Here is a 12,144-nt window from a genome sequence, read left to right as displayed (position 1 = left end):
TTTTGGGGTGGCGCTTAGCTTGCGCCCACTTTCCCATGGCTACTTGAGAGGAGCCCAACTCATTCAAAGGATCACCAATTCTGACTTGTGACTCAGAATGGACATGTGGTGTGGGGAGCCATTCTTGCCCTCACCACTGGTGTCCCCTCTCGGCTATTTTCTTTTTTCAAATGCGCTACAGAGGTGATACCCTGTTGTGTTCACCCTACCAATTCATGTAAGCCCGTTGGTGCAAGTTTGGTTGTTGCCCCCTTATTCGTCATGTATATCCAAAGGATCTGGCACTGCAATCCCTCGACATACGACCTCTAATCTGAGACGGGAGATAAAAGGTCGCTGTGCTGAGAACAATCTTGCATGGTGGTGGCATATGCACTTGTGTGCCACACAATGACGAGCTTATCACTGCAAATTCATTCTGGTGTTCAAAGGCCCAGCTTGCTGCGGATGGCAGACACTGTATCCCCCGCTTTCTCGCCAGCCACCTCCAGCCCCCCAGCAATGTGGGTGCCGGCATCACGCAATGAGCTTACAGCGCTCGCCTGTGGAATGGAGTCGATGGATTGGGTGTGGTGTGACTGTAAGGGGTTGCAGCGGCCATGCCTAGGTCCATGCCTGGCACATCTTTCCTTTTCTGTCTTGCTGAATCCTACACCTCCTCACTTGCGCGTTGTGAGCGGATTCCTGGGTGGCAGCATGGGTGTCTGCCAGGCTTGCGGAGGCACTCGTGGCATACTCCTTTGCGGTGGCGAGGCTGGACTGAGCTCCTGCTGCAGCATCGGCCAAGTACTCCCCTGGGAAACATTGTAAGCGGATGGAGGATGGGAGGATGGGACTTGTGGTGAACTCGTGATGCTCTAGGCCAGAAAGCAACCAAGCACCTCAGCACTCCTCAGGGCCATCAGGGCCGAGCATCATCCAAGATGCAGGAATGACTCTCTGCTGTTACCACTGGCTGATACCCCCCGTGACATGATTCAGCTCTCGCTCACCGGTGCCACGCAGCCCAGACACCGCTTCCTCATGCGCTACATCTGTCTTGGCGGCAGCCAGGTCAGCAGCGTTCCGTGCAGCCTCCTCCGCGGTAGGTGCAGCGTTCTGCAGGGGTACGGTAGGCAGGCATATCGGCAAACGCACCAAGATTAGCTGTATATTTACAGAATCATCGTTACACTCCTCGCTCACCGCATAGTCATAGGCAGCAGCCTGAGCCTGAAGGTCGGCACCTACTTCCGGGCCAGGACGATGGGGCTGCGTCAGGTTCTCCCACGCATCGTTCAGCTTGTTTCCCAAGGTCTTAGATGCCTCAGACATGGTGTTGATACACAATATGTTTGCCACCGTGAAAGTGCGGGGGGCCAGGGAATTGTTAATGTATGGTTAAGCGCAGCTTCCTCATTTCGACACGGCAGCTTCCCCCGCATGCTGGCTGTGCTGGGGGTTTAACACGATGCCTCTCCACTTCATAAATACATATCCCACCACCCAAGAACACTGGCTCTTGCAACTGAAATCAACGCATGAGAACGCCTCGAAAAATACCACACAAAAAGGTTTGGGATTCGTCGAGATAACTGTTTATTAGCACAATCCAATGAGGGCTCCAGAGTAAAGGACGTCTGAGATCCACCACGTCTGCATGTACGAGGGACACAATATCAGGGTTTCCCCAGCCTCGCACACGTTAGACACCATAACTTTGCCCCTTGAGTTGAATTTACACTAGAATAATCATTACAACTGATACAGATGGGAAACGCCATCTCCTGGATTCAGGGTTCCGACCTGCCGCCCTCTGTCGTGTTGGTCCCACCACTCCTCGAGCGCGAGCGCAAGGGGCGATCTCGGTTCACGAAGAGCTCGTATGACAGGTGATAGTAGGATTGCAGTCCCGAGATTGTCGCACACGCGCTGTCTAAAGATCATCAGGCGGCACCCCTCCCACCACCCCTTACCCCACTTCTAGGCAATTTGCGAGACCCCAGCTTGAGCTGCTGTTTGGCGACTACCTGGGTCCCGACCTGCGCAGCATCCTTCATTTTGCACCCCCCGACGACCCCCGCATCAACGTCACGGCTAAGCTGGGCCTCCCTCGCGGCATCGGGCTGGGGACCGGGCAGTCTGGCACCGAGGCTGCTGGCCCGGCCGTGGGCTCCATGACCCTGCGCTTTGAGCCAGACCCTCGCCACCCCTACTCCTTCGTGGACGTGAAGGCCGGCGCAGCGGGCGCAGCGGGCAACCTGGCCACGATGCGGGCCTGCATGATCGACGCCGGCTCCGGCCTGGCCGCCTTTGCGCAGCTGCCCCTGGCGCCGGGGTCGAAGCAGGGCGCACTGCTGCAGGGCCAGAACCTGCGCCTGGGGGCGCGCTACACCTCGCCCGCCCTGTCGGCCGGCGCGGTGATGTCCCCCTCCCAGGCTCTCCTGCACGACGCCTGGGTGGTGAGCCGCGCCGGGCTGAGTGGATGATGGCGCGGTGGAGGGGAGATGCATGGGAGTCTATCTTCCCTCAGAGCGGATCTTTTTACAGCAACATCACCGAGTTGGATCTGGGAGTCAAACTGACAAGCACTTCCCCCGCGCATCACCGCAACCTGCAGGTCGGGAGGGTGGGTGGACTGGTGTGGGGCGCCAGCACCCGGCCCTCCCTGGCGCTGGGCCCCCTCTTCTCGGAGCCCGCCCCCGACACCGATCCTCGGTCCCCAATCCAGCGCGCCGTCGATGCGTGCCTCTCTAGAGCCAGCTACGGCATCGCCTACTCCCCCGGCGCCCAGTCGGCCACTGAGCACGGCCGCTTCACCGCCGCTCTGGAGCTGGTGGAGGAGCGCCAGCTCAGCGTCGCCTTCCTCTACCACATGGCCCTGCAGCGCAACGTCCACAACCCTTTTGAGGGATCAGGCGAGATGAGAAGAGGGGGTTTGTTGTGGGGTGCTGTTTTGTGGGGGATGTTGGAGGCATGGTGGTGTTGCTGGGCCCTGGTCTGGAGGGGAGTTGGGATTTAAGCAAAACGCTCCGTGAACCATCCCAACAAGCCCCTCCCGCAGCTAGATTCTCAATGCAATGCACTGTGCCAAACGCTTGCCCACCCACTCCTGCGCAGATGTGGTGGGCATTACCAACTATGTGGACATTGGCTTCCAAATGGTCTCCGACATGCAATCCGCTCAGGGCTCGGTCCTCCGCTTTGGAGCCAGCTGGCAGGTGCGGCGATCTTCCCTGAGAGGGGTGGGCGGGAGATTTCGAACATGTGCATACACTGCCTTAAGCCTGACATCCCCGACTAATACGCAAGATGCGTCTGCTGAGGAGGTGTGTGGCTGCGCGCTGCCTCACCGCCTCCCTCACAATTGCACACCGCAGGCAAACAAGAATGTGATGCTGAAGGCACGGGCAGGACTGGACGGCGTATCAGCTGCCGCGGTCTTCCGCAGCTGGTGGCAGCCGGCGTTCACCGCCGGGCTGGCCGCCAGCTACGACCTCCGGACGGGGCAGCCGCGGTTTGGGGCCACGGCAGCCATCGAGTCCTACCGCCATCTCAGGCAAGTCATCGGCTGGTGGCAAGTGTGTGACAAGACGCCGTGGTAGCGCGGGCTCTGGCCCGGGGAGTTCATGCGAACCAGGTCCTCTGCATGGACTGGCAAATGTGATGACCAGATGTGGATTTGGCATCTGTGATGTGATGTTAGTTTGAGTTCCGGCCAATGGTATGCCAAGTCCTAAGCACTTTTGATGGTGCACTACAAGGCTGGTGTGATCCAGCAGCAGAGACATGGTCGGGTACTCTCACACACAACACCCCTTCCCTGCATCACCCCAGGTATGAACGGTCACACGAGGGCAACAAGATGGCGGGTGCAAGACTCACCCAGCGGCACGTGGCCTCCAAGGAGGACGCTGCTTACCACGAGGGCAAGGGCCTGCTGGTCCCTCTGTCTGAGGTGGACAACCCATTGGTGTGTATGTTCAGGATCCCGTTGGGTTTGAGGGGTCGGGTGTCAGCCGACAGGCAGGCAGTGGTCTGATTGGTGGGACCGAGCTCGGCACAAAGCACTGAAGCTATCCTTCAAGGCATGCAAGCGTGGTTTTCCGGTTTGAGAGAGATGTTCACCATTCTCTCCACCTTCACGCATGTGCAGATCCTTGGACAGGTGGCCCCTGCCGAGGCTGACCTCCTCTGAGTGCGTGCGAAAAGTCACTGCATGCGGTCCACACCAACCGGCTTCACGACTGTTTGTCACGGCCACTGGCACCATCACACTGCCAAGTCCAAGGCTGGCTGTCTACGATAGTGGGGACGATGTAATGTCGGCCAATGGCCCTGAGCTTCACAGGAAACAAGGCACCAGGGACAGTGCTCGGGGCTCACGCAAAGCATGCCCGCCCAGAGTCGAGCAATCCACCACACACAGGCGTGCCTGCATCTACAAGCGCGGGCGTGCCTTGCCAGCCCCTCCCCCCTCCCCCTGCTGCTCAGCCAAGAGCTCCTGCAGGGCGCGGGGCGCCGGGGGCTCGAGGCCCTGCTTGTCCGGCGCCTCGCGGCTGCCCAGGCGCCACACCCGGCTCAGCGCCGGGTCGGGGGCATCCAGGGCCGCCCAGTCCGGGCCGGCGCTCCTCTCCTCCAGCAGCGCCGCCAGCGTGGGCCTCAGCAGGGAGGCCGGGATGCAGAAGTTCAGGTGAGGGTAGGTGGTCCCCAGCACGTGCCTGGCGTTGCTGGTGACCAGGCCCAGCAGCGCGCCGGAGTCACGGTCCAGCACGCCCCCCGCCCGACGCCCCGCTGCGCACGCTGGCGCTGGTCAGCAGCATGGCCGGCCGGCCGCGCAGCGCCACAACCTGCGCCGCGTGACGGTGAAGGCGGGGAGGGTTTCGGTGAGTGCGGGGTGTTGGGGAGGGTGACCAGGCCCATGCGCTGGGTCTCGGGGTGCGAGGAGGCAAGAGGCGGCTGCCTTGCAGGCATGCAGGTGTGCGGGGGTCTGGCCACATGCAGCCACCGGGTGTGCCGCCAGCAACATATTCAGATCCCGCCCCCAGCACCCCATCCCACCAATCGTGCCTTGCTGAGCGTCCCCGCCGTGAGCACCGGCCCCGACAGGCCCGAGGCGGCGGGGTCAAAGGTGGGGTACCCCGCGACGACAACGTCGCGCCCTGCCGCACGCGCCAGCGCCGCGTCGCCGGCGGGCGCCGCCGGCGCGGCGCGGCGCGGCAGCACGCCGCGCTCCACCTGGAGCACCGCCAAGTCCATCGGGCCCCGGAAGACGTGCAGCACGCGGGCGGGCAGCCAGCGCGGGGGCCGGCCTGGGTCCGGGGCCCAGGCCACCCACGCCGCGCGCGGCGTGGGGAGCGGTTTGGGCTCGCCGCCGCCCCTTCCCCCCGCGCCGCCGCCTGGGTCTGCAAACAGGTGCGCCACGGTGAGGATGTGGCCACGATGCGAGACCAGCACGCCGCTGGCCCAGCCTCCCCTGGCCTTCACCGCGACGACGCTGCGACCCGCTGCTGCCGCGGCGGGGGGCGCTGGTGACGCTGGGAGCTTGCTCGTGGATGGCGTCTCGGGCGAGTAGGGTCCGACAAAACTGGGCGTCCCCCTGCCTGCCTCAGCGCTCAGGCCTGCGACGCCGGCCACCCCTTGATTCTCCAGGTCCCGCACCGCCTCCAGGACGCAGGCCATGGGCACGAGGAGCGTGGCCACGGCGCCGCCGCCACCGCTGCGTGGCGCCAACGGCCCGAGCAGCACGCCCAGGGGCCCGGTGGGAGTGGCGGCCGCGTCGGTCGCCGCCGCGGCGTGCACGGGGCTGCCCTCCAACCCGGGCAGGCAGACCAGATCGGAGAGCCAGAGCACGGGCTGGGGCAGCCGGGAGCAGTCCGGCACGCTGCCCGACAGCATGCCGCGCGCCAGCAGGAACTGGAAGTGGGCCGGGGCGACGGTGCCAAAGGGGGCGCCCACTGCGAAGATCCCGGCGCCGAGCTGCATTGCAGGGGCTGAGCCGCATCCCCCTTTGCCCGCGCCAGGCGACACAGCTTCCAGGGCCGCCGCGCCCGCCTCGCCCGCAGGCGCCAGCACCGCCAGCGTGCAGGTCGCGGCGGCTGCGGCAGCCGGCCCCAGCCGGGAGTCCCAGCCGGCCAGCCAGCCGCCGGCGTGCGTGCAGGGCGCGGCCGTTAGGCGCGTGAGTGCAGCGTGCACAGCGTGCAGGCCGCGCACCGCCAGCAGCCTCGCCTCGAACGGCTGGCCGCCGGCGGCGGGGAGGTGCGGGGCCGCGAGTCTGGCGCGGATCCTGGGTGTGATGTGTTTGGGGAGAATCATGGCCAGCGTGCCCTCGGGTTCCTCCCTGGACTCACATCCTCGACCCGCCCAGGCTGGTCCTCAGCCCGACACCCTTCCGCCACCTGGCATGGGCTGACAGGTCTGCCGGGGAGACGCGCATCGGGTGCTCGCGGCTGGCGGGTCGCAGGAAGGGAAGCAGGAGGGTGAGGGGACACACGATGACGGGACCAATCCCCCCACCGTCCACCACGGTTCCTGAGGCAGGGAGTAAGGGAAGGAGGTCGGCAATTTGGACTTGGAGCCCACATTCGCACCGCTCCTTGGTGTACTGGTTTCCCCACACCTGAGCATGAAGCGGCCAGGGTTCCATTCCTGGCAGTGTGGCTGGGAGTGGCCACACCCGCCCGCACTGCTTTGGGGTCGGGGCCCTCCACCTCCACCATCAGGGAGTAGCACGGAGAGGAATCCATGCTGGGGAGGAGGGCGTGGGCCCAGCAGGGTTCCTGGGCGCTCTGCTAGGAGAAACTTATCGCATCAGAAGGCGGGTTTACTCCCATGAATGCCAGCCACCAGCGCAGGGCAAGGGCATGGAAGCATTGCTATCGTCGTGGCGCAGGCCGTCCTGTCGCGGGTGAGACTTGGTTCAAAACGCATGCGCTTTTGCACTTCCAGCATCACACTGTGTACTATGTAATGCGCCATCAGGAGCCCTTGTGTGAGCCTATAGCGCCCGATGCCGTACCGGGGTTGTCGGAGGTGGATCGCCGTGCGGTCCCCGGATCGCCGGGGTGGGACTGGTGATTTCATGTCTTAGATGGCAGAGACCCGACGCGATTGCGCCAATGAATAAGGATGTTATTATGTGACCGTGACTATATTCTTCCCAGGTGCACCTAGGCATGGAGAGGACGCAGCGTGCCAGTCGCAGGCTGGTGTGGATGCTCCTGCTTGGTGTGGTGGCAAGCTGTGAGACGCTCCCTGGGCACGACAAGGTCTCGGCTGCAGCACCAAGGGCGCACGTCGGCCACCCCGTTTCATCATCGGATACACACGAGCGCGACCTTACATCAACACCGTCCTCTCCACCTGGCGCCAGCCTTCCTGACCCACAAACCGTCTCTGTCCAAGACTTGCAGGCCACGCTGGCCAGCAGCACGCCAGGAATATTCTGCATTGCCGTGTACGACTCAGTAGGCTGTAAGGACCACCTACGGTCCTTTGCACAAGCTGCTTTACGTGCAGGAGGCATTTGCACTCCGTTTGCGCTCAACCTCACCGATGCAGCAGTCAGGGAGCGAGCGGCAAGAGCATGGGGAGGGCAGGCCGACCAGTTCCTGGGTCAGAGCCTCACATCAGCCTGCCGCATGGTCGTGTGGCTGACTCCATTTGAGTCTCGCTCTCGAGGGTCATTCTCCAGCTGGATGCAAGTCAGGGCCGGTGAGTTGAATGCCATTGCTCCTGCCCAGCGGCTCATTCCCTGCCCTGCATGGAGTACGTTTTTCCTGGTTTGGTCACTCGCCACTGGAAGCTCAGACGATGTCTGGTACTCTCTGCAGGTGCACCAAACGCCAGGTCCCTGCAGGCCGCCGCCGCACGGCTCTTCCCAGAGTCGCTGGCTGTCCATCTGACAGGGCCTGAGTTCAGTGCCTGGCTGGAGAAGGGGGCACCCAGGGTCAAGGTGGTGCTCTTCTCTGTGCAGGACAGAGTGGCGCCCATGCTGCTGGCAGCCGCCGGCACCCTCCATGACCACGGTGTCGACTTTGGGGTGGCCCCCCCTGGCGATGCGCTGATAGCACAGTACTTCAACGTCACAGAGGTGAGCGAAAGAGGGGATTTTGGTGAGGATAGGGTGGAACACCTCTTCCTTGCTTGGATGAGCAATGTACGTGGGTTTCAAGGACCAAGAAATGCAACAATAGTAGGCCCACCATCGCTCTGCGCAGCAGATTCTCGCCTTGTAGGTGAAGCTTCGCCAATCCCTGCTCAGATCCTCCCCAAGCACACCCAGTCTGCATGCACCCATTACCATTAGCACATCCATCTGATCCTTCCAATACAGGGTCCGGTGATATTCGCTGCCTACCCAGACCCGAGGGCGCCCTCTGCGGCCCCCATCCGCGAGCAGTACCGGGGCCCCTTCTCGTACCTGGCCCTCACCACCTGGGTCGTCAGCCTGACGGCCCGCTTCTCCACCGTGCCGGACGACTTGTGGGCGCATGGCGTGTACGCCACCCTGGCGCCGAGGCTTGGAGGAAAGCAGGACTGGGAGGATGCCTGTGCTCCGGGCCCGTGCGCGCTTGCCGTGCTTCCAGGCGGGCCCGCGTACGCTGAGTCAGTGCGCGCGCTGCGCGCGATGCGGCAGGCGGCGGCGCAGGAGCTGGGCCGCGCCACCCGCTCCGCACGCTACGCCTGGCTGGACGCCGGGCGCCACCCCCGCCTCGCTGCTTCCCTCCTTTCTGAGCGGCAAGGTGAGGACGCGGCGCCCGCGTTGATCGTGCTGGACCTCCAGCGGCGGCGCCGTGCCACGGTTGTGCCCTGGGACTGGACGACGGGGGCGGTCCTGGACTGTGTGGACGACTTCCTGGCCGGCAAGGGCGTGGAGGAGGGCATCGAGGTGAGGGCGATGCACAGGCTGGGATCTTGAGCTCCCTTGATTCCCTGGCGGATGGTCTTGCCCGGACCCGCTGCTGAGACGGTGGTGAGAAGCAGGCTGCAGTAGGAGCTCCATGAGATTCCCCGCCCCTCCTCACTTTTCAGGAGCTGCCAGCTTTTGACGATGGCGATTATGACGACCCTCACCCCAGATTCACTCACCCTGATGAGCTCTGAGAAGAGTCCAGCCACCCTGTGACCCTGGCATGATCCTCCCACTCGTGACACTTCCTTGAAGGCAAGCTTGTGCAAGCGTTTTGTACTGACTCACACGTTCTCATGCTCGCCAACTGCGTGATCAGCTCCTTGATGGTATGTCAAGAGCACCAAATCTGGAGGGCCAGTCACAGCCTGACGCGGGGTCTGCGTGATGGCTCGTTATGCAAGAGTCTGTTACAGCTCAAGCACGGACCAGCTTTGGAGTTTTCATCGAGGCAAGCCCATCCTTCTTAGCGGCCGCCCGCAGCACCAGCGCCTCTCGCAGCTTCGGCTCCAGCTCCCGCCACCTGTCCAGTGCATCCTGCGCCGCCAGCCGGCCAGAGGACCGTGCGTTCCTCCCGCCCTTGCTCTCCCCTGCGAGGAGCAGGGGTCAGAGGCGCAAGGCCGAGGACGCAGGCTGTCGGGCAGGCTTCCCGCCTCCCCGCACCAGAGGGCCTCGCCAGGTCCTCCAGAATACGAATACTCAGCAACACATCCCCCGCTCATCCATTATGCAATCCACCTAGTCCTTTGCTGCTCACCAAGAAGCACGTCCATGCAGCTGACTTGGACGTGGGCCCTTTCCTGCACCCAGGCCACCAGCTTGTACTCTGGCAGGGCGCCACTGAAGGTCTGCAGCGTCTCCTGCCACAGTGGGGACGGGGCGGTGGTGGTGGGTCGGGTGTTCTCAGAGGGTGCGGTGTTGTGCTCGGACAGGGGCACCCCGTTCCATGGCGTCTGCGGCATGCAGGCTCCCCGCCGCCCGCGGCCCCCGCGCGCCCACCATGAGTCGCCGGACGGGGTGGATGCTGGTGGTGCGCGGGTTGACCATGGGGTGCAGCAGGCGGAAGGCCACGCGGCACACGACGTCCAGCCTGCCGCCGCTGTCCACGTACACCGCGCCCACCAGCGCCTCCACCACGTCGCACAGCACCTTGGGCGCCTCCATGGTGGGGAAGCCAAAGGCGTGGCGGTTCATCAGCGCGATGCGCGCGGTCTCGTGCACAGACGCATCCCCACAGTACGACGCCCCGGCTGTGGTGCTGTGCGCGACGGCGCGGGGGCCCGCCGGTCTCACGCTCTGGGCCTGGCGCCTGCGCCGCTCCTCCGCCGCCGTCTCCCGCGTCATCTGTGTGGTGGGGGGGAGGGGTGGGAGGGAGGGAGGGGTGGGGGCAGGGGCCTGCCAGGATCTGGTTTCTCAGGTCCTGCAGTGCGGTGCTGAGGTCGTGGGCCGGCTGCGAGCGGGGCTTCGATCCTGTGGGCCGCCCACGTCCCCTGAGTGCCCGTCGAGGTGGCCCCGTTCCCCATGTCCCCGACCAGAAGCCCTCCCCCACCTCCCCTCACCTCATCACGCCACATGCTGACAAAGTCGGTGAGGTGGGAGAGGAGCTTGGGCGAGGCATGCCGGATGTGGCGCTGCAGGCCGTGGTGGACAGCCACAAAGGCCAGGCGCTCGGCGTTCACCGCCACAGACCGCATGTCGTGCAGGTCTGACGGCTCCACGTCCCTGCGGTTTGGGAGGAGAGAAGGGCGCGTGTTGGGTGGGTGAGGGGGTGGGGGGAAGTGGGTGAGAGCGCCCCTCTGGGTAATAAACGAACAGCTGTCAGAGGCACACAGGCCGGGAAAACTGAGGCAGGATCTCAAGCACCATCGCAACGTCTCGTGGGCCCCGGCTTCTACCCGAATCAAGCAAACCCACGTGAAGGAGTCGAAGCAGTGCTGGACCACCACCAGGTCCAGCAGGGCATCCCCCAGGAACTCCAGGCGCTGGTAGCAGCTGCCGTTGCGCCCGCTCCAGGAGCAGTGCGTCAGCGCCTCGCACACCAGGCCGGGGCGGGCAAAGGTGTACCTGTGCAGGTGCTCGGTAGGGGGGGGCGTCACGTGAGGAACGGGAGGTTCTGAATGGATGCAGACGGCGACCCACCCCAACCTCCACACCCCATTGCCGTGGGTAGCGGCAGAATACGTGCCACCAGCCCTCTTGCTGCTTCAAGGTTCCCACGCCAACAGCGCACGCACCCGAGCACCCTCTGGATGGCGTCGACGTCGACCTCCTGGTGCGCCACGTCGGCATCCCCGCCCGGCGCCGGCTCCAGCTTTGAGCTGGGCTGGAGGGCCTTGAGCAGGCCCAGGACCTGTGAGGTTGCGTGGGAGAAGAGGGAAGGGAGCGATTGGCTGAGGCAGGGCTGACAACCCCAGTCGGCTCCCTGCATTCCTTACCATGCAGCACTACCGTCATCATCATCATCATGTCATGCTCAGCCCGATTACACAAGAGGAGGCAGGACCCTTCCCCCCCAGGGTCGCACCCTCATGAAGACGCGGGTGGCCTCTTCTCCGCTGCCCACCACAAAAGCCCCCACCAGGGCCTCCATGCCGTCTGCCAGCACCTTGCCGCCCACCTGTCTTGGTGTGGGTGTTGAGGGAAAGGTGTGCACTGGTGTGAATATCAGGAACTCCACCGGCTATGTGAATTTCGCCATCACACCAGACACTCCCCTTTCAGTCCGCATGCACCTCCTCCGAGCCGGCGAGCCGCGGAGGCCTCGTGGTCCTCCATCGTCCTGCCCTCCTCAATGCTCCCCTCGCCTGGCTCCCGACTGTCCTCCCCAGACTCAACCCCACCAAACCGCACCACGCCACACCTTGACGATGGGCGGCGCCGTCCAGTTGCCCACGGAGAAGGGCAGCACCTGGAGGGCGCTGTGCAGGCCCAGTGCCTGCGCCCGCTGTGCCAGGCTCAGGTTGGACACCACGTCGTCCTTGCACCGCGTCAGCTGGCCCTCATGGTAGGTGCGGTTCTCGAAGAAGAGCTCGGCGCACACCGCGTACTTCATGAAGGTGTCCCCCAGCGTCTCCAGCGTCTCGTAGTCGCTGCCCTCGCCCGCCGAGCGCAGCGTCAGCGCCGTGCGCAGCAGCGCCAGGCTGGGCCTGCGCAGCGTCCTGCTCATGGATGGTGCGCACGCGTGACTCGACGGAAAGACAGGAAGAAATGGTGTGTGGGACTTGGATGGGATCCTGCCTTCCCTGCACCCCCGC

General features: G+C 64.1%; 5 protein-coding genes across 5 annotated transcripts in view; 2 read left to right on the top strand and 3 right to left on the bottom strand.

Moving 5' to 3' along the window:
* Window positions 1-425: 425 nt before the first annotated feature.
* Window positions 426-1,314, bottom strand: F751_5142 (hypothetical protein; the record flags this gene model as incomplete). Its single annotated transcript, XM_011398885.1, has 4 exons — window positions 426-542; window positions 664-794; window positions 993-1,098; window positions 1,186-1,314. The coding sequence occupies 4 exons, from the start codon at window positions 1,312-1,314 to the stop codon at window positions 426-428; spliced, it is 483 nt and encodes a 160-aa protein (XP_011397187.1).
* Window positions 1,315-1,749: 435 nt separating this feature from the next.
* Window positions 1,750-4,177, top strand: F751_5141 (hypothetical protein; the record flags this gene model as incomplete). The annotated part of the gene is made up of 7 exons (XM_011398884.1): window positions 1,750-1,871; window positions 1,967-2,441; window positions 2,600-2,915; window positions 3,100-3,200; window positions 3,360-3,580; window positions 3,817-3,952; window positions 4,136-4,177. The coding sequence occupies 7 exons, from the start codon at window positions 1,750-1,752 to the stop codon at window positions 4,175-4,177; spliced, it is 1,413 nt and encodes a 470-aa protein (XP_011397186.1).
* Window positions 4,178-4,420: 243 nt separating this feature from the next.
* F751_5140 (Glyoxysomal processing protease, glyoxysomal) lies at window positions 4,421-6,725 on the bottom strand (the record flags this gene model as incomplete). The annotated part of the gene is made up of 5 exons (XM_011398883.1): window positions 4,421-4,640; window positions 4,744-4,829; window positions 5,227-6,265; window positions 6,378-6,510; window positions 6,599-6,725. 5 exons carry the CDS (start codon window positions 6,723-6,725, stop codon window positions 4,421-4,423), a joined length of 1,605 nt encoding a protein of 534 aa, XP_011397185.1.
* Window positions 6,726-7,969: 1,244 nt separating this feature from the next.
* On the top strand, window positions 7,970-8,899 carry F751_5139 (hypothetical protein; the record flags this gene model as incomplete). Its single annotated transcript, XM_011398882.1, has 2 exons — window positions 7,970-8,071; window positions 8,315-8,899. 2 exons carry the CDS (start codon window positions 7,970-7,972, stop codon window positions 8,897-8,899), a joined length of 687 nt encoding a protein of 228 aa, XP_011397184.1.
* Window positions 8,900-9,307: 408 nt separating this feature from the next.
* The window catches only part of F751_5138 (Endoribonuclease Dicer-like protein 1), a gene marked incomplete at both ends in the record, with an annotated part of 11,826 nt that continues 8,989 nt past the window's right edge, over window positions 9,308-12,144 (bottom strand). The window contains 7 exons of the mRNA XM_011398881.1: window positions 9,308-9,480; window positions 9,648-9,750; window positions 10,450-10,612; window positions 10,805-10,954; window positions 11,125-11,240; window positions 11,415-11,507; window positions 11,751-12,048. Coding sequence (XP_011397183.1) covers window positions 9,308-9,480; window positions 9,648-9,750; window positions 10,450-10,612; window positions 10,805-10,954; window positions 11,125-11,240; window positions 11,415-11,507; window positions 11,751-12,048 — 1,096 coding nt within the window. The remainder of the gene's footprint in view (window positions 9,481-9,647; window positions 9,751-10,449; window positions 10,613-10,804; window positions 10,955-11,124; window positions 11,241-11,414; window positions 11,508-11,750; window positions 12,049-12,144) is intronic.

The sequence above is a fragment of the Auxenochlorella protothecoides genome (genome assembly GCF_000733215.1).
Source record: "Auxenochlorella protothecoides strain 0710 unplaced genomic scaffold scaffold56, whole genome shotgun sequence".
Classification (NCBI taxonomy): domain Eukaryota; kingdom Viridiplantae; phylum Chlorophyta; class Trebouxiophyceae; order Chlorellales; family Chlorellaceae; genus Auxenochlorella; species Auxenochlorella protothecoides.
The sequence above is the reverse complement of the archived record's forward strand: the minus strand, read 5'-3'. Positions and strand labels throughout refer to the sequence as shown.